General features: G+C 44.7%; 4 protein-coding genes across 7 annotated transcripts; 3 read left to right on the forward strand and 1 right to left on the reverse strand.

The window, feature by feature from the left end:
* LOC147223897 (zona pellucida sperm-binding protein 3-like) lies at positions 1-5,021 on the forward strand. The gene is made up of 9 exons (XM_086166242.1): positions 1-5; positions 657-909; positions 1,862-1,989; positions 3,285-3,388; positions 3,492-3,666; positions 3,818-3,935; positions 4,164-4,255; positions 4,379-4,458; positions 5,011-5,021. The coding sequence occupies exons 1-9, from the start codon at positions 1-3 to the stop codon at positions 5,019-5,021; spliced, it is 966 nt and encodes a 321-aa protein (XP_086022368.1).
* A 7,982-nt stretch (positions 5,022-13,003) lies between these two features.
* epoa (erythropoietin a) lies at positions 13,004-19,329 on the forward strand. 3 transcript variants are annotated; one of them, XM_086166060.1, is made up of 5 exons: positions 13,004-13,133; positions 15,936-16,066; positions 16,177-16,263; positions 16,399-16,563; positions 17,945-19,329. In XM_086166060.1, exons 1-5 carry the CDS (start codon positions 13,106-13,108, stop codon positions 18,095-18,097), a joined length of 564 nt encoding a protein of 187 aa, XP_086022186.1. In that variant the 5' UTR covers positions 13,004-13,105; the 3' UTR covers positions 18,098-19,329. The 3 variants fall into 3 exon arrangements, with proteins under 3 accessions (XP_086022186.1, XP_086022187.1, XP_086022185.1); XM_086166061.1 differs by lacking the exon at positions 13,004-13,133 and adding an exon at positions 13,455-13,589; XM_086166059.1 differs by lacking the exon at positions 13,004-13,133 and adding an exon at positions 14,544-14,825.
* A 230-nt stretch (positions 19,330-19,559) lies between these two features.
* On the reverse strand, positions 19,560-21,898 carry pop7 (POP7 homolog, ribonuclease P/MRP subunit). 2 transcript variants are annotated; one of them, XM_086166062.1, is made up of 2 exons: positions 21,779-21,898; positions 19,560-20,604 (listed from the first exon to the last, which is right to left on the reverse strand). In XM_086166062.1, exon 2 carries the CDS (start codon positions 20,567-20,569, stop codon positions 20,117-20,119), a length of 453 nt encoding a protein of 150 aa, XP_086022188.1. In that variant the 5' UTR covers positions 20,570-20,604; positions 21,779-21,898; the 3' UTR covers positions 19,560-20,116. The 2 variants fall into 2 exon arrangements, with proteins under 2 accessions (XP_086022188.1, XP_086022189.1); XM_086166063.1 differs by having other exon boundaries at positions 21,792-21,865.
* Positions 21,899-21,907: 9 nt separating this feature from the next.
* Positions 21,908-23,349, forward strand: ufsp1 (UFM1-specific peptidase 1). The gene has a single exon (XM_086166058.1). It carries the CDS (start codon positions 22,037-22,039, stop codon positions 22,709-22,711), a length of 675 nt encoding a protein of 224 aa, XP_086022184.1. The 5' UTR covers positions 21,908-22,036; the 3' UTR covers positions 22,712-23,349.

Here is a 23,349-nt window from a genome sequence, read left to right on the forward strand (position 1 = left end):
ATGACGTAGGAGTGCCTGTCATGCCGGTCGTCGCAATAAATGTCATGTTCGTTATCAAAATACGCCAAAGGCTGACAGGAACGGTTACGTCTGGTCATTTCGACTGTTTTCTTTGTTTCCCCAATGCATCGACCCCCTTTCAGCATTAAAAAATAAAGTCGTCGGACGTATTAAACCATATCAGAGCACCTCTCGATTCCAAACACAGAAAAGTTCCGGGTGTTCTGCAATAACTGTCCGTCTTATTGGTGTTACAACAATAAGTGTCCGTCTATGCACAAGCAATAGCATATATTCCGATTGCTGATTCGTTCCTATAACTCATTGTCTCCCTTTACAGAAGGAAACATTTCTAAATAAAAATATTAACTCGAATGGCCCAATTTGACTCTGGAGAAAGTTTCCAGAGCAGGGCTGCGGCTTAATTTATTTTCCTTGTTGTTTCCATGTTTTACTTGCAGTAAAAAAGTCGTGTCAATGTCTTGACATTTTGATTAGTCATAGAAGGCATCGGGGCCACTGATAGGTGCGAACACACCTGGGTGCCCAATTTCAATTAACAGCCCCCCGTAAAAGTTTCTATTTGGGAATAAAATGGTCCTGATAAAATCATTGCGACGTTTATTAGTTTTTACTGTTTTGTTGAATGAAAGTAGTGGGCTTTTATCCGGCTTGCCCGACCCTGGAACGACAAACATCCCCGACATTCAAATTAAATGCGACGAAGTCCAAGTGACTGTGACAGTCGGGTGGCGGTTTTTCGTTAGCCGACGGGTTCCGTTCAAATCGGAGCACCTTCGCCTCGGAACCAGTTCGACCCGGCAAGGCTCCTGCGGGCCGAGAGAGCCCCGAACCGGGCCGGACATGGTCATCAGTGCCGGACTGCGGGAATGCGGCACCACGTCTAGAGTAAGTCGCTAAACTAAAAGTGATAGCGGCAAATCTTAACCCCCTGGTTAGCTTAACCCTTTCCCGCGGTCTTTGTCATCCAGCGTTAATACGTCATTTAAATATACCTGAACCTTTCGGTTTACAGAACGCTGCTCGAAAATCGTTTTGACCTTGTTTTGATTGAAATAAGTTCATGGAAATAAGTTATGGGCGGTTAATATATTTATTTATATATATTTATATCTGTTATTGAGCTCTATCTTCACAGTCCTTGTCCTTCCTATGGTGGGAGGATGAAGGACTTCTTTTCCTTTGGGCTTTTCCCTCCAGGGGTCACCTCAGTCAATCATCTGCCTCCGTTTAACCCTCTCTGCATCATTTTATCTCACACCAGCTAGCTTCATATCCTCTTTCCCTCCATGCATTAACCTCCTCTCTAGTCTTCCTCTAGACCGCCTGCCTGGCAGCTCCAACCTCAGCATCCTTCTATCCACATCATCAAAATCCATCCTTTGTCCATGTCCAAGCCTGACCTTTATCTCCAAAACATGTAACATGTGCTGTCCCTGATGGATTCATTCCTGATCCTATCTAACTTTCTCACTCCCAAAGAGAACTTCAGCATCTTCACCTCAGTTGCCTCCAGCTCTGGCCCTTGTCTTCTCCTAAGTGTCTCTAAACCAGACAGCATGGTTGGTTTCACCACCGTATTCTACACCTGGTTGATGTAGCTGTCGTTGATACTCTTTTATCACACCTGACACTTTTCATTTTCACTACTCGTTCTAACCTGCCTCCACACATCTCTCCAACTCCTCTCCATATTTCCTCCAGCTCCTTCTTCTCCACTCCCCATAGCCCCATCTTTCCACTTGGGTCCCTGTCATTCACACACATGTATTCTGTCTCATTGCAGCTAACATTAATTCCTCTCCTTTCCAGGGGATCTCATCTTATTTTATCTTTCCAGGTGCAAGGTGAGTGGCTGGTGTATTCCAACGAGCTGGTGCTTTTACCCACAGTGGTTCCCCTATCAAATGGGGATGTGATAGTGAAAGGGACTCCTTCCATCATACCCATTGAATGCCATTATAAAAGGTGGGAATTATACTACTTATATACATACAGATATATATAGTACTCGAACAATGTATCTTGCTAGTCATAGTTTTCATTGTTTGAAACACAAGAAGTTCGGTTTCCAAATGCCAAAGAGTTGCAGTCAAAAAAGCCCCTTACTTTTCAAAGGCCCACCAAAGAAATCAGGTAAGATTGCATTGTCACGCCAACAATAGAAAGTACATTCATATGTATCACTTTAATGCAATAGCGGGGAGAATAAAACTCGAGTGGAAATAAGAAGAAAGCCTGATTAACATGAGTCGTAACTTAACAATGAAGAATGGATCGCATAAAATGAATGCAATATGACAGATAAAAGGAAACACAATGATACAAAGCTGTCTCTGATTTTCTTTAAAATCAGATCATTGCAGTGTGAGATTGTAATGTAGCTCAGTCCTTACCCATTGTATTGTGGAACAAGGATTTCGCTACATTTTACAATTCTGAAAGTAAGAGGAAGACAATGACAAGGTGCAAAGATTGCTTGAAATACAGACTTCCCTTTCATTTCAAAAAAGTCTTACCTTGGCTGTGCTCCTGTGGGGGAAAATGTTTTTATCAATTCTTTCATTAATAATTTCTATTTCGATCTGACCTCAGAATCTAGAACAGTAATTGCAATCGCACTAAATCAAGACAGTTTCACTCCCGGGGTTTCTGTATGCTCCTATACTAGTTATTGATTCATACATATTCTCTGATATGACATTATGTACTGCACTTTTTTTTTCCCCTCAAGAAATTAACATTGCAGATGCCACCTCACTTATCGCCATTGTTGTCAACATGTTTTAACCATGTTTTAACCAATCCTGCAAATATGATTATCATTTCGAATGTGAATGATCTTGTGTGCGTTGTGAGGCGATATATGTGAGCTGAATTATGGTCAATACATGTATAAAGTTTAAAATAAGCTCAATGTCTGATGCTGTAATTAGTGCTCTGTGTATCTAGAAGCACTGCAGGAAAGCAATGGATTCATTTAAAAGGGGGAATTTTCACAATTACGTTGTGTGTTAAACTTTCCAAGTGGGTAAAAATTTGTTTAAACTTTAGCATGTAAACAAGACAAAGATAATGTTTTTTACATAAAACACTTAGAGATCACATAGACCGTATTCTTTTTTTATATGCCTTTGAAAACATATTTTCTGGAAACATATTCCTGAGACTGCAAGTGTCAAGTTTAATATGGTGAAAGTTAAATAGCGATGGCCATTCATCTTTTGTATTTACATGACTTGAACTATTTTTTGTCTGCACAGAAAGCTAACAGTGATGGGGGAGCCAATAATACCAACCTGGCTACCCTTGACTTCTACTGCCGGAGTCTTTGGCTTTCTGCAATTCTCCCTTAAAACCGTAGCAGGTGCAGCCTTCATCTGACTTCATTCCACTGTTTCAGCTGGGTTTTGTGGGGGGAAATATGACTTCCACGTAAATTTGGCAGCCCTAATACCTTTTGTGTACAGATGACTGCAGTTCACCACATGGCCCAGTTTACCAGCAGAGGGAACCAGTGTATCTGGAGGCCAGTGTGGAGGCCACGCAGCACACTCCTCTCATCCTATATGTCGACCACTGTGTTGTTTCTCCAAATGCCGACCCTTTCTCTGCGCCAAGCTATCAGTTTATCACCAAGCACGGGTTAGTCCATTCTCCAGACTTTAAAAGTATCTTTAAAACAACATTCCTGGGAATAGTCATGAATTGAAGGGGTCAACTATAAGGTTAAATCTGTTGAATAAAAAAGTAGTTGGTGATAGGTTGTGTTAGATGATTTGTTCTTCCATTACAGATGTCTTGTGGATAGTGTATTGCCTGGTTCTTTATCACAGTTCTTTCCAAGAGAAAAGGATAACAGATTATGCTTCAGTGTCCAAGCTTTTCATTTAAAGAACGACACCAGGAATCAGGTAATAGTACTTAGATGGGCAGCAGTGGAATTGTTCCTCTCTGAATAAGAGTGAGGGTGTTAATTATGTTCTTTAGTGCTTACTATTAGTCATCTTGTGACATGTGCAGTGGATCTATTTGGGGAAAACAACAAGTTTATTTTCCATTGCCATCAAGACCTAAAGGATTATTCATATATTATTCAAATGGATCCTTAATCCATTGTTTATTTGGTTTTCTCCCTCCAGATGTTTATCAGTTGCTACCTTCGCGCCACCCTGAAACACAGATCACAAAGCAGCCGTGATAAATCCTGCTTCTTTCATGCACCCACATTCAGGTCAGGCAACCAAACCGTTAACGTCCATTCACTTTGTATCAGTTTATCATGATTTGGTTTCATCTGATCTGTAGTTGTAGCTTATTTCATGTGATGTAAGCGTCCACCGCCCTTGTCATTCAGCTGGCGTGCCGTAGAGGGGGACCACTCTTTGTGTGACTGCTGTGATGCTGAAAACTGCAACAGTCACTCAGGACACTCTGGTGACACAGGGCACAGAAATCAACTGGAAATAGGTTGCTCGGCATTGTGCAAACTTAACCTACAATCTTTGACGTTTTTTCAATGAGTTGTGCAAAATGCAAACAGTTATGTGACCAAAGCGACTATAAGGTGACTCATACATTTACATGCGCCTGATGTATGCGTTATCGACAGGAGGGAAGCTGGAGGTGCAAAGGACACTTGGACCACTTCACACCCTGCCGCGCTCCCATTGGCCTGGCTACCTGTCAGTCAGTTAGTCATAAGAGTGAGTCTTTTTCCAGAATGAACTTGGGTTGGAACACAGAATTTCAAGATAGCAACCCACTGAAGTACACAGAGATATACATGTAAGAATAAAACCATAAGAGAACAACAATGTATGGGTACAGAGTGAAATCATTTTCGAGCTCATGACATGATAATGCCACATATCAAAGAATGGATTTAAATAAATACCTGTTATGAACACAGATCTCTGTCACTTGGAAAAAAGGATTCATCCCATTGCTTGTAACTGACTCTCCCTTAACCTCTAATTTTTACCATAGCATCACGCTAGAATTCAAATCATTAGAACAGTATGGAAAGTGCAGATAAGATAAAATACATTTCCAAATTTCCTGACTTGGATTTCATTCCTGACTATAAATACAACATTATAAAGAGGTTAAGATGAGGTAAGTTTTGGCCTTGCAAAGTATTTGAATATGATATTAACCAGTACATGTGATTGTTGTTTTGTACAAAAGCAGGCTCAAGGAAAAGCCTCAACTTTTTTGGACCTGAGGATAAATGGCACAGGGATTTATATTCACACAACATTTATGATGGTGGAGGCTGTCGTGGAAGCTGTCAGCCAGCTCTGCCAGCTCTACATCACGTTTACTCTAAGAAGCTTTGACACTTGTGTCTTCGGAGTAGAGGGTTGGAGCCAACAACCATTTAATAAAGAGGAGCACTGAGCCAGAACCATGACGTTAAGTGTATGAAATTATTGCTACTATTTTTATTATGGTTTGGCCATAGCATGTCGGCCAAGTGTAATACAATTCCACAAATATTAGATTTGTTGTGTGTACTGCCACATCTTTTCAAGGAATAACCATGTCTCTATTTCAGACGCTCTTAAACAATATCCTGGACATGTCAGAACCCTGGCCGCAGAGGATGAGGATTTAGATCCGAGGCTTGTCCGCTGCCCTGTGCTGCCACATGAGGAAACCAATGGCAAATTTTGAAATCCATAAATTAGGTCAAACAACAACTGGGAGTTGTGCAGACTGTGAGACCCTCGGGGTTTGCAGGATGACAGGTAAAAGGTCCCACTTGAACTTGAAAGGTGTCATCAGGGAATGAGGAGCTTCAGACCCTAATGTTAGGAGATGTGTTGCAAAATCCAAATCTGAATTTCAAATAATGAGAATAATGACTCTTTTGTTTATTTATTTCAAATTGGAAATAACATCTCCAATTTTATCCCTGCTTCTTAGCGTAGTCCTGGTCCTTAGTGCTTTGAGCCTGGGGATTAAGATCACTGATTATGTTTCCAAAGATGGAGGCCCCTGAACCGCCAAAACAGGTCAGGACAGTCTTTGGTTTTTCGTGGAAATCATGTCTGACAACAGGAAGAATAGCTTTACACATTGGAGAGGAATATTCAGAATTACAAATGAGGTGAACTAATTTTGTCCCAAGGGAAGAATGCCAGGTTCTTGTTTTAGCCATGAAAACAAACCCGTGAGGAATTTCCATAAGGAGCCAAGGTACTACAATGGAGTATGAAGTATGTCAGACGTAACAAGCACAGTAGTATAAACAGACTGGTGCAAAAGTGTGACAATTCCAAAGCACTTACAGCATCTGTTTCTAACCCCCTGTCCCATAGAAGAAACGATTCTCTAGTCCTTGAAGAGGAAACGCGACCGGCCAAATGAGAAACCTGGTCGGTTTCAGGATGTAGTGTCTGGTCCTTGTCACCAGAGTTTCCCCCATACATCTGTGTTTGTGAGAAAAAAAAAGGGTGGGGGGGGGTCAGGCAGGCTACATTTTAGAGATGATCTTATCGGGGGGGGTTACGTTTTGCCTCTTCCTGTACAGATGTTGTGAACATGTAACACCACAGTGGGATGAATGAAATACTTTGGCAGTCCTCTGAGCTGCCTGGATTTTTAAGACTGCGGACTGAGTTACTGTGGGAGGTCATTTTCAGAAACAGCATGATCACAGCTCCATAGAGGGGCCAATGTCAATTTCAATAAACAATACAAAAACTGTAAGACTGACACGCTGATCCATAGTTTTCATTAAATATATTCAGAACATTGGAATGGTTCATACAAATGGGGATGTCTATTTTTGATAATTTTATGATTCACATTTTAAGGACATCAATGTCCTTTTGCACAAAATTCAGTCAGACTTACAGTCACTATCTTGAGTATCTGAGCAGCAATTTTAGTGCTTTATCTGGATGGTGCAAGTCGCTTCCTTCCTATGTATTACCTCTCTGCAGTGTTACTAAGATCTGACTAACTGGATTTCACCATCGTATCTTGTAGGGAAAAATAAGTTGAAAGTAGTACAAGAGCTTTCGTTCCTATTCCCCCACCCCTATCACTGTATTGAGCTTGAATCGGTGAATTACAATCTATTTTCAGCGCTATCTTATGAGAATGAATGTAATTTGGAGAGGTCGTGGTATTTGCAGTAAGCTCTACAGACAGTGTCCAAGATAGATAGTTTTAGAGGTTGGTTAGTCATGATGCGTCTCATGTGTGATTCAATAACCACTTTTCACTTCAACACCCCTTCACAAGGCCAAGCCACTGCCAGTCCAGGTGACGAGAAGTGAGTTCTCTACCGTGTCATGATGACAGTGCCGCGTCGGAGTCAGTGACACTGTGTTGGTCTTGGCATCATGTATCAGACGTTTGGTTGTTTATCTTGCCGTGGAGGTGTTGGCGTTTGATGATGGAGAAATTCTGACGGGTGAAGGCGTGGAATAAGGATAGCATTGTTGCATTCATTCATTCATGCATGTTCAGGGTTGTTAAACTTAACATTGGCATATATTAAAGATAAAGCCTTTTTTCCTTCTAGTGAGTGTTTTCAGTCGTAACAAATTTTAATGGACCACAACAACAGATAGCAAAATTGTCTTGTACACGTGACTGAATCCAATCGTAGTGTTTCATCAATCGGACAGTGTTGCAAAGCCCTGTGAATTGCACAGGTACTGGCTGTCGTTACCCATTCGAAGCATTATAAGTACCATAGGAAGCGTTCAATCTCTTTGAAGGCATCTGCCTCTGACCCTGACTGATTTGGTTTTATCTGGTTTTTAGGTTTATACCTTGAAGGAATTCCCTGGATGGGCGTGGTGTGCGACTTCAGTGGACAGAAGAAAACACCACACATATATGGGTGCTTTTTGAAAGGAATGTACAGATACAATTTTCTGATGTCGAATCGATCTTGACCATCCCCTCTGGATCAATGCAATCAGTGCCATGCTGTCACTGTTCAACTCCGGAAGCCGTGAGGCAACGTGTCTGAAAAGAGAAGCTGGCTGCCACTGTGGAAGTATCTCAAAGAATTATTCTCGAATTCTGGCTTAAAAGGAAATGGAGGGGTAGGGAGCAGCGTCCATCTGTCCATCTGTCTGCCTTTTTGGGACTCTAACACCAGGAATCTCATAGTTCTTGCATGCTGGCACATAGAATGGAGCACCTCATTGAGCCAATCTACAGCTACGTGCTCACACAGTGCAGTGAGGTCATACTCGAGTTTCAGGACGAAATAGTAAGTTACCCAGCAAAACAAGCTCATGTGTTTGCCACAAAAACAATAGTCACTAGTCAGGGGAGTCAAATGCCTCACCAAGTTCAGATAAAGATAAACCCTACTGATGCACTTAACCAAACCCCATCTGTCCAATGGCAGAGGATGCGAAATGAATTGCAGTTGAAGAGAAAGTGTGGTAGATTCTGTTGCAGCCTTGTAGTGCCCACTGCATGTGCTACCAAAAGACTCAGTGCCCTTTTGCTGAAGGTAATCAGTGAGTTATGCGTTCTATGGAGAAGAGTCTCTGAACGCGAGCCACCGATAAAAAGAGACATTCAGTGCACTGGGCAGTAGTCTATCTACCCTAGGCTGTCAAATCTGGAATAAAACACAACCTCTTGTGAAAGCAATGATTGAAAGTATTTTCAAAGAAGCAAGCTGTCTTCCAGCCCAGGTGAACTAGATTTCTCCATGTTCCATTCACTGTAGGCTGTTTGTGAATTTATTTATTTGTCTATTTATTCAAGAGAGCAACCAGTTCAAACTGCAGATTGAAAATGGAAATATGAATATCACATGATTTATTCTATGCCCCCGAATGCGACAAATGCATGACTGATCAAACAATATAGAAAGGGTGGATTAGTACTTGTGCCGCACCCTTTGGGAACAGAGATGTCACAAACAGTACAGAGGAGCGTTATCAAAGTGTGAGGAGGCTGCAATGTTAACAAAGCAGAAGTGAAAAGAGCAAGACGTGGGGCATCATCATTCTCACACACCCTGGCGGTCCCCCCTTCTAAGTGGGATATACTGTAATTTCCTTCACAAGACCAATTTTGTGGATCTAATTGAGGACAGAACATTTTACATACATTGTGGCAGGGTGAAGAACGATAATGGATATTCTCCATAAAGACGAAGGAAGACATACAGAGGTTCTTGTTTGAACCAGAAAGCAAAGCCAACAATTCCAAGCTTCCCTGGCCTGCAGCCCCCACTCGCCCCAGTGGAACACCCGACTCGATTACCGAAAGGACGAGTAGAACACAGAGTGGAAGTGACAAGTGGTAAGAGGCCCGTTGGATAACAAGGTGTGAGGCGCTCGGATGTCTCGGCACAAGTGCCGCGCCTGACTGCAGGAGTAAAATCGTAACCTGCCGCTCAATTGCTTGCAGGGTAGCCGGTGAGCGGCAACAGGGTGGAGAACCACTTGTTATTTCTATCCTTTTAATGCAAAGGTGGAGATTGAACAGCGGCACTAAAACAAACGCAGCTGCCCGATAAAATGAATCGAGCTTGAGGTCACGTGTGCAAAAAACACAAGATCTGAGCCAGCTGTACGGCAATATTTTGCTTAGAGGAATTATGGTAGTCTACCTATCTTTCTTTTTTTTCCTCCCCGCTGACCACTGTATTGTATTGTTGGCTTGCAAGCAGCTTTTCTGGTGTGCATTTATTCACGGCTGTTCGTCAGGGAGAGCTGTCAGTGATGTGCCTCCTGTGCTGGAATGCTCCCGGCACTACAGTGGGATCACAGTAAGTTCAACTGAAGGATAAGATTTTGGTCACTGGATGCCTGTAAGCTGAAACAATAACTTCCGACCTCAGCGGTGGCTCCTTGTTTGGCTCCTGTGTCCCCCGCCGCCGACCCCCCTCATTCTTTTATGTCAGCTTCCTGTCTTGTGTCGCGCCAGAGGAGTCGACCTCGTTTGGCTGCATGCCCGCAAAATGAATGAGAAAGTAAAACACGCACCACACAAAAGCCACTTCAATGTAAGTATGCTGTGCATTTCCCGCCAGCCTCTATACAGCCCTGAGCGTCATTATGCTGTTTTAATCACACCTAGCTGGCTTTGCGCGGGGAGCGTTTTGTCTCATCCCCAAACTTTCCCCCACTCGACACCCCCCCCCCCCCATTCAAATCATCATCAATTCAGTAACACATCCCAGTCCAACGGAGGAGTCATTGTGACTGGACCCTCCTGCCCCCGCATCCCCCACACATCCCTTGACCCCCCCACCCTAATCCTCTGCCCTGGTCATGAAGCATGGCTCGCAGCACGTACCTTGTCTCCCTCTCCTCTCTCTCTCATGTTGGTTCAGACATAAGCAAACAGTACTTTGAGCAAACAGTGCAACAATCTGTCAACATTGTCTTCAACGTGGAGCCGCGGGGGCGATTCCTACCATGTGTATATGAATGAGGATTATTCATTAAGACTAGTGCACGAGAATGTTGTCGCAGTTTAAACGCATTCAGTTCTGTTTCCAGTTCTGTGCATGCAGGGGGACATTTCTGTATACATCGGGCCCGTCACACACACACACACGCGTTCTATAGACCCCTAAAATAACCTTGCAAACTGATGTCTGTGTTTGTCTGCTGTTGTTCACAGGTATAGCTGCGGGTGAGGCAACGTGTTTAACAGGGGCCAAAAATGAAAACCTAGCTTTTTTACCATTATGTGTTCCTGCGAGACAGCCCCCTATTTGACACACAGAGGGGACTTCCAGGAAATTTCAGTATATTTCCTTTGCTCTGGCTCCACAGGGCTGACAAGGGTCAGGGTAAGGGCTTGTGACATAAACATGACTATTTGAACAGTCACTAGTACGGTAAACGTCATGTCCATGTTGCCTCTTTTGCCTTATTCGGCTAATGAACTGCGCTTGGTTCATTTTCGGATTCTTATCAAATCATTAACTATTACGTAACATAACAGGCCGCATTTCCAAAGTTAATGAAATAATAAGAAAAGAGGACATGACGCTCTCCTGTCATCCATGTTTATCTTAGGCGTATTTGTTTAATTGTATCACAAGGAAGCTATATCAAGACTCATCTGTTCTAAGAATACAGCCAAGAATTAACTCTGCATTTTCTCTGCACATAGACAGATTTCTTGGAATCGCCAACAGCAGATTATTCGGTTTAAATAATGGCATAGATGGGTTCCCACTTCCTCCTCTATATACCTTGCTCACACTCGACCAATCAAAGTGGAACATCGCAGAGGACTGGATGAAGGCACACATTATTTGAGCGAATAAAATTGAATCTCTTTCCTAGATGTCTTTTTTTACGTTGTGGATGTCACTCTCTAACTCACTAAGAAGTGCTCATATCATCTCTGTGAGCCGGTTATGTTGCATAAATTGGAAAATTGGGCCATTGCAACATAATATTTTGTGGGAATATCTTGTCTAATTAGATGATTTGACAGATGACTTGTATTATCCCAGGTTAGCATCAGTCTAGGTTCTGGCAGGGGGACCAGTCGGCTCATCTGACCGATGAGTCAAATATCGAAGATGATTGTTGGCGAGTCTTAGTTCCCCGGATCAGGTGGTGGAGAGGATGAACGTCTTTAAATGTAATAATTAAACAGAGAAAGGCCATTCTCAGTGTGTGCCCTTTTTTTTCCTTTATTGTAGGTGCACGGCACAAGCTCACTACTACCTGTCATCATGGGCATGGACAAAAAACACTAAGGACTCAGAAGGTACAGAGGAAGCATCTTTATGTTCAACATGGTAAGTCTGGGTTCTCTTGTGTCCTCTCACAGTCCGAAAACATTCAGAAGGTTAATTTGGGAAATTGCCCAGATGTGTGAATGGTGAATGGCCTTGCGCTTGACTGGCGACCAACCCAGGGTGAATCCCGCCTCTCGTCCGATAGCACCCGGGATAGGCTCCAGCATTCCCCATGACCCTAAGTGTAGGACAAGCCATAGATAATGTATGGATGGATGGTAAATATGAAGAGGGATGACGTATGGATGCGTAATCTACCATGGTATTTGTGAAGTTGGAGCCTCTGAATAGGATATGCAAAGGACACAGCTCTTGGGGAAAGAATGGCTCAGACAATCTCGAGATTAAGTGAGTCGGCACTTAACTCAAGTTTAAACTGCTCTTTCATTTCACGCTTTGACAATTATAACTGATAGATACAGTTCTGGTCTGTAGGAACCCCCCTGCAGAATGCTGGCGGCTTCGTTGTGATGGACATTTACCATCATCTCTCCAGGCGTTCCACCTGCAGCACATCAGATTTATGAGAATTGAAATCACAATTTGAGATAATCCCAAGGAATCGTATCCCCATCCCATCCTGTCACACAGAGTGTGTCTTTACGCCTGATAACCTGATGGACCCCTGGAAATCGACCGGTGCTGTGTGCTTCTGGGTGATCCCACACCTTCAACACAACAGGTTATGAGTCACAAGTGGGGGACAGGGTGGTCCTACATATCCTTGTGTCCCAGTTGCATGCCAGCAAGGTGGCATCCTTGTGCAGACAGGACATCCTCGGCAGAGTCTGGAGAGTCCAGTCATAATGTCCCCTGCAGCTCGTTCTGTGGACACTAAATGTGTTCTGGCAGGAGATGGCTGGTAGAGACACTTCTGTAGTAATCATTTTGAAAAAAAGAGGAGGAGGGTGTCATTCCTCATTTGATGCTTTTCACCAACCCGACTATCATTTAACACCAGCACATACCACTGAGCTGAGTATGTCTGAAAATCACCCAAACAATGGATGGGAAGTCTCTGCACGGGTTTCTTTGGAGGCACTATTTACCTTTTAGGACAAATGTTTTATAAACACTGATCGCCTATTATTTGGATGACAATGACAAAACAAAAAAAAATCGCCTTAAGGGAGGGAGGTAGTTAGATTGCCATCATGCAAACAATGCGACTTTATTTTTGCAGTCATCAATAAAAAATCAAAGAGGATCAGTTTTTAGAAACACCTACCGGATAAGTGCAGAGATCCACAAAAGAGCTTCGTTTCCAATTAATGGCCAATAGACGGACCTATGTGCCAAACGGCGAGGACCCAGTGAGGGGTTATGCGGACACCGGCCATGGACTTTCCCAGTGAGTTATGGACTTGTTTTTTTTTCTTCCCCCCTCTCTCTCTCTCTCTCTCCCCTTCCTCCTCTCTCAACACCGGGCTTTGGGAGTTAAGTCGATTTTCCACGCTTTACGCGGAGGCGGAATGCATGCACAGTGCGGGAGTTCGTCCACTCGCCGGCGTGCGTAAAAAGGAAAAAAAAGGCGCGTCCTTGTGGACTCTATATCCAGAGGGATAAATACAAGGGTGGGGTTTTTTCGCCAAAGCATGATAGTGATGCACAGCTCAGCGGGTGACGGCTCCAGATCTGCGTGACTCAGACGCGGCCGGCGTAGCGCCTGGACGCTCGGCACGCCGGCGAGAGGAATCTCGGCTGCGCGCCGTGCGCGTCCCTTTGCCCATTTCCTCCCTCTCTCTTCCCCACGATGTGTGCAAGAGATGCGGCACCTGCTTGCGAATGTGGCAGAAAACGGGTAAAGGTAAGCGCTGACTTGGCTTGTTTTTGGAGGGAGCCTGCGTGCTGCGTTGTCGGTCTCCTCGCTCTGCGTTTTGGACACGCTTTGGCACACTGCTTCCAGCGTCCAGATACAACGTGGGTTCATGCTGGTCAGTGACTTGCTCAGTAGTATTTCGGATTTTTATTTTAGCTTTTGTGGCCTGCAGCCCTTTAACTTACAGGTCATCATTTACGTTGCCCGGCGGATTATCCTCATAGATAGACCGCATGTTCCAAGACATGGTTATGTTACTTGCTGAGATAAAATCCTCTAGGGAGTTTTGATAGCAGACTAAGTGACTCAGCTGCGCTCATTCTCCTCGGCCCGTGGTAAAGTTAGGGGGGATCCTCCGACCAGTGGAGACGGAGAGCAAGAGGTCATTGAAGTCTTGTGGTGGCTCTGCTCCTAGATTTGAACCCTGACCTCCTTATCCGTTGCCCGCGCACTCCAAATTTGGTTTCGAACAATTGAACTCCCTGCCACGTGCTGACGCCGCCGCCGTCGCCTCACGTGAGCATCCCTGGGCACCTCGGCTCCACAGCGGCACAGAGAGCACACTTGTAGACAGCTCACGTCGATTTAAAATAGCAACACGGTTTGATCGGATGATGTTGGCAGACGAAGCTGTTAACTTTTAATTGGCAGCAGTCCTGGACTGGAAATTCCATCACCATGGTGAGAATGTAGAGAGCGCGTGTGCCTTGAGTTTAAACAGTTTAGGTCAATGCATTCTCACGTAGGCACTGCTGGAGGTGAAAGGTCGCAGTTAATCTGCGAACTGAGTCCCGACACGCTCATTTATGAAAAGGGATCGCATTTCGGAAAAATGACAGATTTATGGGATGGACGCCGGTGGTGTGTGCGTGCAGATATTGCTTCGCCGGTATGATGGATGGATGTTAGGATGTGCTTGAGTGTCATCTCGGGATTGTTGTGTTGAGATAATGTCACGCTTAAACCATCACAGGGGATCTTACAAAAGCACACACACTCGCTCGTGCATGACAATTTGTAGTCTGCGATTCCCTCTGAAATAGGCAGATAACACAAAAGGCGGACGATAAATTCCATAACTGTCTGCCGCTGAGGAGCAGCTTTACAGGCTCGGATGCTTTAGGGTTACACCTGTGTGTATCACAGAGGCAGTGTTAGTCGAACGCCATGCCCGCTTGCTCTGCGCGTCCATGATGCCGGCGTTTCAAGGGAAAGGTCATGAAGGTCAGTGACCCCCCCCCCAAACAACTACTAATACACTCCTAGCAATGGTGTTATCGATTCGTATCAATGTTACAGTCGTGCTGTAATGACATGTGCTTCCTAATCTGTTTATGCCAGTTGACTGTGAATCCACAAACCCGATCAAGCCAGTTCCTGGCCCGGCCGACTCGCAGGCTCATCTGTATTTTCAGTCATCCTTCTGCGTCATACGTCCGGGTGGCTTTGAAAGAGCACATTGAGCGCGTGGCACTGAAAAATGAGGCTGAGTGCCCACATGACCCAAAACGGAGGAGAGGCTTCTCCCTGCCAAGGCCACGATTAGTTCAGTGTGTGCTCTGCTCTCAATGAATGTTCAGTTCCGCATCCAGTTTTACAATTATAGCCCACTAATGTCCCGTAATGACTCGCAATCCGAACCGATAGATGGCAACAAACCACCGTCTCTATGGTGGAGACGCAAATACTGTGAAATACGGGAGTCGTGTGATGCATGCTGACCCAAAAATCACCGTCCGTGCACATACATTGAGAAAGTAACAGCTTGAAGACCATTCCATTTTTTCAGCCCAGTAACACTGAAAAGGATCAGCAGACCCGCAAGATCAGACAATTTTTATCACAATCCAAGCAGCTGCAGGCCAAACTAGACTGTTGAACATCTACTTCGGCCCGCGGCTGCTTGGATGCTTATGTTTGTCGTCTCTGTGGATCCACAAGCCTCTTCCGGAAACATCGTCTATAATGTTTGAAAACAGCAACTTCTGAACCTCTCGGATTAGCTTTTGCACAGAACGGCTGATCTGAACTTAGATTTCAGAAACCTGGTCATAGGGGGATTTTCTCAAACACACGTAGGAAGCCGTTGGCCAATAGTGCCAGGGAATCAACCTCAAGCAATACATCTATACATATTTCTCCCATAAAGTCATGGGTTTGAAAGGTTGAGCTATGACCTTGCTCCGTGTCTGTTTCACAGTTACTCTCACACTGTCTGAGACGCTCTCAGCAAATGCGCGCCCGTCGTCACTGATCAACAGAGCATCCTGTTTTCAAGCAGGACTGCGGAGCGCCTCAATGACCGCGTTTGTATCCGCGTAATTGTGCTGGCAGGACTGCTTGCCTTGCTGCTGATCGTGTTGGAGTGGACCCGCCCCAGCCTGCCGTCCCCGCTGAAGCCAATCTGCGACCCGAGGGTACTGACCCATTTCATCCAGGAAGCCGGAGACGCAAAAGTTGCTATGGTGAGAGGAAAGCGCGCAGGTGCGCGGATACCCCCGCACCGAGAATCGCGTCGTCTCAAGCGTCGCTGTGTAAGCGTACCGTAAACACCGCCATTCTCCTATTTCCTCAGAAGTCATGTCAAGTCGGATGCGACCTGTCAGAATCTGTCAGAGTCCCTCAGACCAGAGTGGACTTTGACGTGTGGGAAAAGAAAGATGTAAGTACAGGTGTGGTAGAGTGTGTGGACACGGGTGTCACACGTCCTTTGTGTTTAGATACTCCTTATTTCTGTTTGGAGACCCCCGGAGTTCATCCCCCATGCGTTTCTCTTTTTGGCATTTTCTCTGGCAAGGCGTTGGAGCAGGCCCAGGAGGTGCAGTCGGGCTTGTGGCTGTTGCAGCAGGCCCTGGGGTTGCTAAGGGCCTCCGTCACAAACACGGCGCTGCACAGCCACATAGACAACTCCATCGGCAACCTAATGAGCATCAACGCTGTGCTGCGAAGCCTCAACATCCAGGTGAGTTCTGATCGGCACGTCGTTCATCATCTCGCTTTGTTGGTGAGAAGCAAAACCCGAGGCAGAACACGCGTAGGTGCATGCTTATTTCCATGACAACGATAAAGTTCTGCTGCATCGCTCACCAAGCGGAGGAAGCTTCATTTCACCGTCACTATGCTAACTTTTCGAACCGTGTAAATGTTAGCACGCCATGGCTGTCGGTCATTTTGAGTCAACGTTGTGAAAGCATTCTAGAGTGGGATCTCCAGGAAGTTAATGATGGAAACGTTGCAACCCGGCATCCCATATGATATGAGAACAATAAAAGGCCAGTTTCATGAAATGGGGAGCTTGTTTTATTTTCATGTTTATGTAAAATCCTCACGGTTAGATCATTGAAGTCAAATGAAACAATGCATTCCTCTGTGGGAGCTCCAGGCTGGATGCTGGCATCTATATTGAATGCTTACAATGACGCAAATGGTTTAAAAAAGAAAACCCTCGAGCTTCAGTTTCAATATACTTTCCAGTGAAACTGCTTGCAATAAACAGCAGATATCCATTTGTCCTGAAATGAATTTCCATGTTTGTTTACATCAGAGGGGTTATATCAAATGAGACCATCAGTGCCCGTGTGTCTCGAAAATGCAGGCACAGATTGGCAGCCTCTGGGTGAGGGCTGCAGTCTCAGCAGTAAAATAGCCATCGAGATAAAAAGCATCATGAATAAGAGGGCAGTTTCAGGCGCACTGACCTTTCCTGTATTTGTAGGGTTTGGATGGTTATGACATGGCAGCAGTTAGAATCCCACTACACGGCCCAGTGACGGGTCATATTTTTCCTTTACAACTGTAGAAATCCCTTATAATTCCTCAAGGAGACGAAGATACAAAAAGTATTTGATGAATATGGAATTACTGAATTATGTAGGGGAGGGTAAGGACTTCCCTTGGTTCAAGTGTTTTATTACCCGATTTATGGGAGAAAACCAATAGGCCTTTTCTGATAAATCAGCATGTAAACAGCATTGACTGCAATGGCAGGCACAGGTCGGTGGATTGATTCCGACAGAAAACCTACACTGCTTTTCAACTGTAGAGACAGAGTCGCTGCAGCCAGCATGTCACCGACACTCGCCGAGCAATGTGTTCTTGTTCGGACGTCATGTGGGGTCTCCTGAGAGTGGGAGAGGCTATGGAAGTGATACCTTTTGTAATCCAACATAGGAGAGACAAGCGGGAGCCTTCTATGGCCGAGTGATGGCGAATCAGAACCTGCAGAACCTGCAGTCGTCATGGTTGCAAATGAAATTTGAGGGAATAATGCTAAAAATAATAATATTAAAGATCAATTTCCAAAAGTTGTGTTGAGAACAATATCTTTGCGTTCTGTCACGCAGGAATACACCCCACCTGCAAGTGCGGTGGAACTGGAAGGGACCTGGCGGGTGTCCTCAGCAGCAGACTTGCTAGAAGTTCACTTCAACTTCCTGCGAGGCAAAGTGCACATTCTTCTTTCCAAAGCGCAGGCTTGTCAGCCAGATGTCAGCTGATCCGGTCATCTCCCCGCTCCAGGGGCAAAGCTTCTTTGAGTTTCTAAGGCAAGAGGAAGGACCCAATACTTTTTGACCTGCATGCTAGCTGCTAAAAAAAAAAAAAAAAAAAAAAAAAGAAACAAAAAAAAAAAATCAGCGTGGAAAGTAGGAAACGCACCGCCGTCCTCTCCTCTGTGGGAGTGAGTCGATAGCGGGGGACAGTCCCAGCGTGGCTTTGGACAGACGGGACGAGAGCACCTTAAAATGTACATGTGAAACATGGACTCGGAGAAGTTCACACCGACCAAAATGATGCTTTCGGAAAGCACTGCTCTTGCACTTTGTGTGTGTGTTTGTGTGTATGTGTGTGTGCATGCGTAGAATGCAGGCGTAGATCCGTGTGTGTGTATGTTTCCGGTGAGTTTGACCTTTAACACTCGTTGATAGTAAATCCCTGGGGACCCAGAAAATACAGACGGCACCTGTAAACCCGAGGTTTCCTGTTTCCGCTCAGACTGCAAGTGAATGAGACCCGACACGTTCAACAGAAATACTAGTCTCTCATTCGATTTTTATTTAGTGAATGTTAATATATTTTTAAGAGTTGTTACTATTTATACAGATTTTCTACTTTTTAGATTAAGTCTATTTTTAGAGTCAGAGCTTAAAAGGGTTTGAGTTGGGTTCTCGCTGACATGTTTTCTTATAAGGTGTTTGTCGGCATCATTTGCAACGCCATGCTGCTGTCTGTCTTTGTATTATCTCCCTGTATACAAACTGTAAGTACCCGACTTACCGTTTGGGTTTTTCATCACACTCCGTCCGAATAGTGGAAATTGTTGATACAATGACCGTGGGAGTATAAGGTCAGCGAGGAGGAAGGTTGGAGGGTTACATGAGAACTGTGAAGTTGCTTTGTCATTATCTGTCTAACGAACACACTGCCAGAGCCGACACTGATAGCCAGACCGCCAAAAACAAAACAAAAAACATCCTGTGTGGCCGTAATTCCAAATACATTTCCAAAACCTGACGCTGAAAACGTCCCTCCACCTCCATTGTTTCTCAAATTGCGGCCAATCAGTTTGTCCTGGGAACTTGCTCCTTCCAGAAAGTGGATGCTCGACTGTCTCACACTGGTTTAGTAGTTCTTCCTTGTTGTTTTCCGTATTTACACTTTTCTGCGACCTGTTTTCAAGGATGTCCGTCACGGTTTTCTTTCATGTTTAGTTTAGTTTTCTTTTGCTTTTTTTCCCATCACTGTGTAGATTGCATTTAAAATGCAGCTCTTCTGTGATTGAGGAAGGATGGATGGAAACAAGGACAGCTATGCAACGTTTATGTATTTGTCATCAGAAGGCTGCTTCAGTTCAGATGCGGCTGTAAAATGCTTCACTGGTTTTAAGGTCAACTAAGTAACATTTAATTCTGAACCTGAAATTCAATCAGTGGTTGTTTAAACATTGCAGAAAGTTTGAAGTTTGTTTTGGAAAGTGAGCTGTTTTTTTATTTTAATCAAGGTTAGTCCATCCATATACATCTACTAACATAGCAGTACCAGCAGTTACACAAAATTAAATAAATCCGACTGTGTGACCCTCAACTGAATTTGTGGTTTATTTTTGCATTAAGCCGACCTGCAAGCAGCCAGTTGTGTGTACTGACACCTGGTGGAAAGTCAACACAACAAAACTACTCGGATTCGCGTGACTATATTTAACACGAGACTTTTTACGTCAAATATAAATACATCAGACTTTGGCACGCAAATTACATTTCACCGCTTGTGTAAGACATGCAAAAAAACAAAAGTAAGAATGACTCGACCTTCAACCAAGGAGGAGCGTCCAGAAACGCAACGCTGACAGCAGAATGCAACCAGTAGCTGTCATCACGTCTCTACAGAAGACGGAGGTCTCAGTTCACGCTGCCCCACCGGAAGACAAAGTGGTGTGTATCAATTGGTTTCCAGGGGGAAAACAGAAAGGGGCCTTGCAACACAATCCGTTCGGTACACTGGAAAAACTTCAATTGGGGTTACTGAGCGTCAGGGTAGAAGACCTTGATATGAATGGCCGAGTTGTTGCGCGTGCGCGTCATGGGCTCCCCAGCTTCGTCGGGGTCTTCGGGTTCTAAGTCGTCCACGAGCTCCACCGTGGATGTGTTGGCGGCGAGCTGTAGTGCCCCCTGGCTGCTGGCCTGCAGCTGGAGTGCAATGTTGATGGCCCTGTTGATGGCCAGGCCCAGGCCGTGGACGCAGATCTCCCTGTGACCCCCGCTTTCCAGCAGCTTCTGACAGCGTGCAAGCTGAGCTCGGAAATCGGTCTTCATGTTGACGTATACGTCGTTCCGTCTCTTGGGGAGCTTCCGGGGCAGACGCTTACGCAGGGTGTACTCCACCGGGTCCATTTCCACGGCTGGGGAGGAGTCGGCGTGCATAGCGGCCACCTGGTTGATGGGCGTCACTCCCGGGTTGCGTGGCTCTGTCATGTCCCTCTCAGCGTTTGTGAATCCAAAGACTGAAGCTGGGAATGGAAGGTAAGGAACAAGTTCAACTTTGGTTAAACTGGACATGTTCTATCTATTTCACGTAATGTCACTACAACTTCTCTTACAGAACCTTTTTTTTTTGCAAATGTAAACTTAATAGTTGTGGAAAACATAATTTCCTAAAATCAACAAGGGAGTCTTTAAATTACCAGCACCTCATGTAAACATTAAATTAACTGGTGGCTTGAAATACAGATTTAGAATACTTGACAAGCAATTCAATGTCTCCCTGTGAATTTGACTAGATACTTAAAACTCCCACATAATTATGAAAACCCGATTTTAGAACCCGATCTGTAACATCAACATCAATAAAATATTAAGTCGGTAATCCACTCTTGTATGAAACAAAACTCATCAAAATGATCAGTGGAGGTCATGCACAAGAGAGCAGTTCGTATATTGTTCAGGTTAATTTTACCTTTTTTATATAGGAGTACTACTTCTGTCAAACGTGTATCTACTATCGCAACTAACTGTTTATATCTCCCTCTTGTGGTTGATTAAAGAAACTACATCACTGATTACCCCACTGATTATGCCACAATTTGACTTGATCAATAATCCCCACCACCACCTTTTCGCAAAGGCAGGTGTGTGTATAGATGCTAGGCTCTTACACACACTCTAGTTTCAGTTGTGCTCAGGTGGAACTATCATTGCATTCTAAGGAAGCCAGAGGGGCGTTTATGCACCAAAACATAAACGTGAATCACGTTAACCAGAATAATTATATTTACTGTGACTTGTGTTTAAATGAAGCAGCAGCCGTAACACCAGCGGTTTTACACCACGTAGATGGAACAGGTGTGTGTTTATGTGATTAGCTACACCTGAGTCCAGCCTGGAGTAGCACGACCAACACACGGAAGAGAGGTTACTGATCGGCATTTCATTTGACTATTGATTTACTGTTTTCGACGGACACAATGGTGGACGGTTTCAGCTCCTGGTAAGTTTAAAATTGTATTTAAAAATAAATAAAGAACGCGCTGTTAGTCGTTTAGCAAACGTTGACGCAGCTAGCGTTAGCAAGGGGGTCTCCATTGCATGGGGGAGTTAAACGGAAATAGCGCGATCAATTGTAAAAACGGAATACCCGCACATGCGACGTTCGAACAAGGTTGTTGTTAGCGAGCTTCGAGTTACCTGCTTAATTCACCTTTCAAGGAGACGCTTTCACCTACAGCATTACCATCTTTAGCACTAGCAGCACGGTCTGTTTACGTGCTGGGCACCGGAAGTACAATGTCACGTGAGACGTGACCCGGAAGACTACGCAGCCGCATTGGGACACGTTAAGCAAATGTGGCATACATTTCCATTTGTTGAGCAAACTTCTTGGAGGACTTCTCCCATCGGGGTGTAAGGAAGTGATTGATTGGGGAGAACGTGAAAGGGAAGACGATGATGACGAACATCCAGCTGTCAAAGAACGTCCACACTGGTCTTCATGCTCCTCTTGCGGACCCTGTGAGAAGTTCCCTCCTGCAAGGGGACTACCTGTATTATCATTATGGTTGCGATGGGCATGATGACAGAGGCTGGGGATGTGGTTACCGCACCCTCCAGACGATGGCCTCGTGGCTCTGCAACAACTGTGCCTTTGAGGACCAACTCAGGAACCCGCCGACTTTGCTAGAGATTCAGCAGGCTCTGGTATCCATGGGGGACAAGCCAGGCTGGTTCACAGGGTCCAAGGAGTGGATTGGGAGTTTCGAAGTGTCTCTCGTGCTGGATCATCTCTACGACGTGCCCTGCAAGTTGGTGCACGTCAGAGGCGGAGGGACTGAGCTGGAGCAGGTCATGGTGCCAGAGCTCCACCGGCACTTCGAGAAACACAGATCTCCTGTGATGATGGGAGGAGACCGGGACAACTCCTCCAAGGGGATATTAGGCGTGTGCACGAAGGGCAACGACAGTTACCTGCTCGTACTTGACCCCCACTATTACGGGTGTCAGCTGGAGAGGGAGGAGGTGCAAGGACAGAGATGGGTGGCGTGGAAGAGAGTGTCATCTTTGGACCGGTCCTCGTTTTACAACATCTGCATGCCTCAGACTGACAAGAGGAGGAAACCGTAGCGCTGCTGTCTTACTTTTGGACCCTGGAACAGCTGCAGCTACTGTGTTCCTGTTATCTGTGCTCATTTAAAGACAGATGCTCTCCTAGATGATGTGTTCTTTTATTGGATGTAAAAGTTTATGACAGGAATTAAAATGTTTTGCATCCTTACTTTAAGGTCCTGCTGAATCTCGGAAGTACTTCAAACCTTTCAACAAAGGATTTATCACTGTCTTAGCCGCATGAATTAAAAATTAAAAGGGGGGAAAAAAGCTTTATTCCTTTTAAAATGTTCAAACTTAGTGACTCTCCGGGGGTGATACTTAATGATTTATTAATTTTATTTTTCCCCGTTTTGGGTCAAAAGAGCAGTTTTACTGCTGGCAAAGTAATTAAAAAGTAATTGCTCTTTTTATTTTTCCCCTTTACAGCTGAATGTCACAGCAATTATCAGTATATATATAGTTAACTCCTCAGACACAGATGTATTATTTTGATTAATGAAGTCGGTCAAAGTAGTGGTATTGTGTAAAAGTAGTTGGAGCTTGGAGCTTAAGGCATCTCCACAGCCTGCATTTGTATTGTGTTTGTGTGTGTGTGCATGTGTGTGTGCTCATAATTGTAGTGTCTCTGTGACAAGGACTCACTCTTGTATTCC

Source organism: Fistularia commersonii, chromosome 19 (assembly GCF_037954325.1).
Source record: "Fistularia commersonii isolate RoL2024-O1a breed Wild chromosome 19, RoL_Fcom_v1.0, whole genome shotgun sequence".
NCBI classification, from domain to species: Eukaryota; Metazoa; Chordata; class Actinopteri; order Syngnathiformes; family Fistulariidae; genus Fistularia; species Fistularia commersonii.

Bases quoted from the DNA above. Each gene is read 5' to 3' on its own strand.
- LOC147223897 (XM_086166242.1), top strand. The intron at 1,990-3,284 runs GTGGGAATTATA...TTGTCTGCACAG, and splicing joins ATTGAATGCCATTATAAAAG to AAAGCTAACAGTGATGGGGG. The intron at 3,936-4,163 runs GTAATAGTACTT...TTCTCCCTCCAG, and splicing joins AGAACGACACCAGGAATCAG to ATGTTTATCAGTTGCTACCT.
- epoa (XM_086166059.1), top strand. From the start codon at position 14,792: ATGATGCCGGCGTTTCAAGGGAAAGGTCATGAAG. The intron at 14,826-15,935 runs GTCAGTGACCCC...TTGTGCTGGCAG, and splicing joins TCAAGGGAAAGGTCATGAAG to GACTGCTTGCCTTGCTGCTG. The intron at 16,067-16,176 runs GTGAGAGGAAAG...CTATTTCCTCAG, and splicing joins GAGACGCAAAAGTTGCTATG to AAGTCATGTCAAGTCGGATG.
- pop7 (XM_086166062.1), bottom strand. From the start codon at position 20,569: ATGACAGAGCCACGCAACCCGGGAGTGACGCCCATCAACCAGGTGGCC.
- ufsp1 (XM_086166058.1), top strand. From the start codon at position 22,037: ATGATGACGAACATCCAGCTGTCAAAGAACGTCCACACTGGTCTTCAT.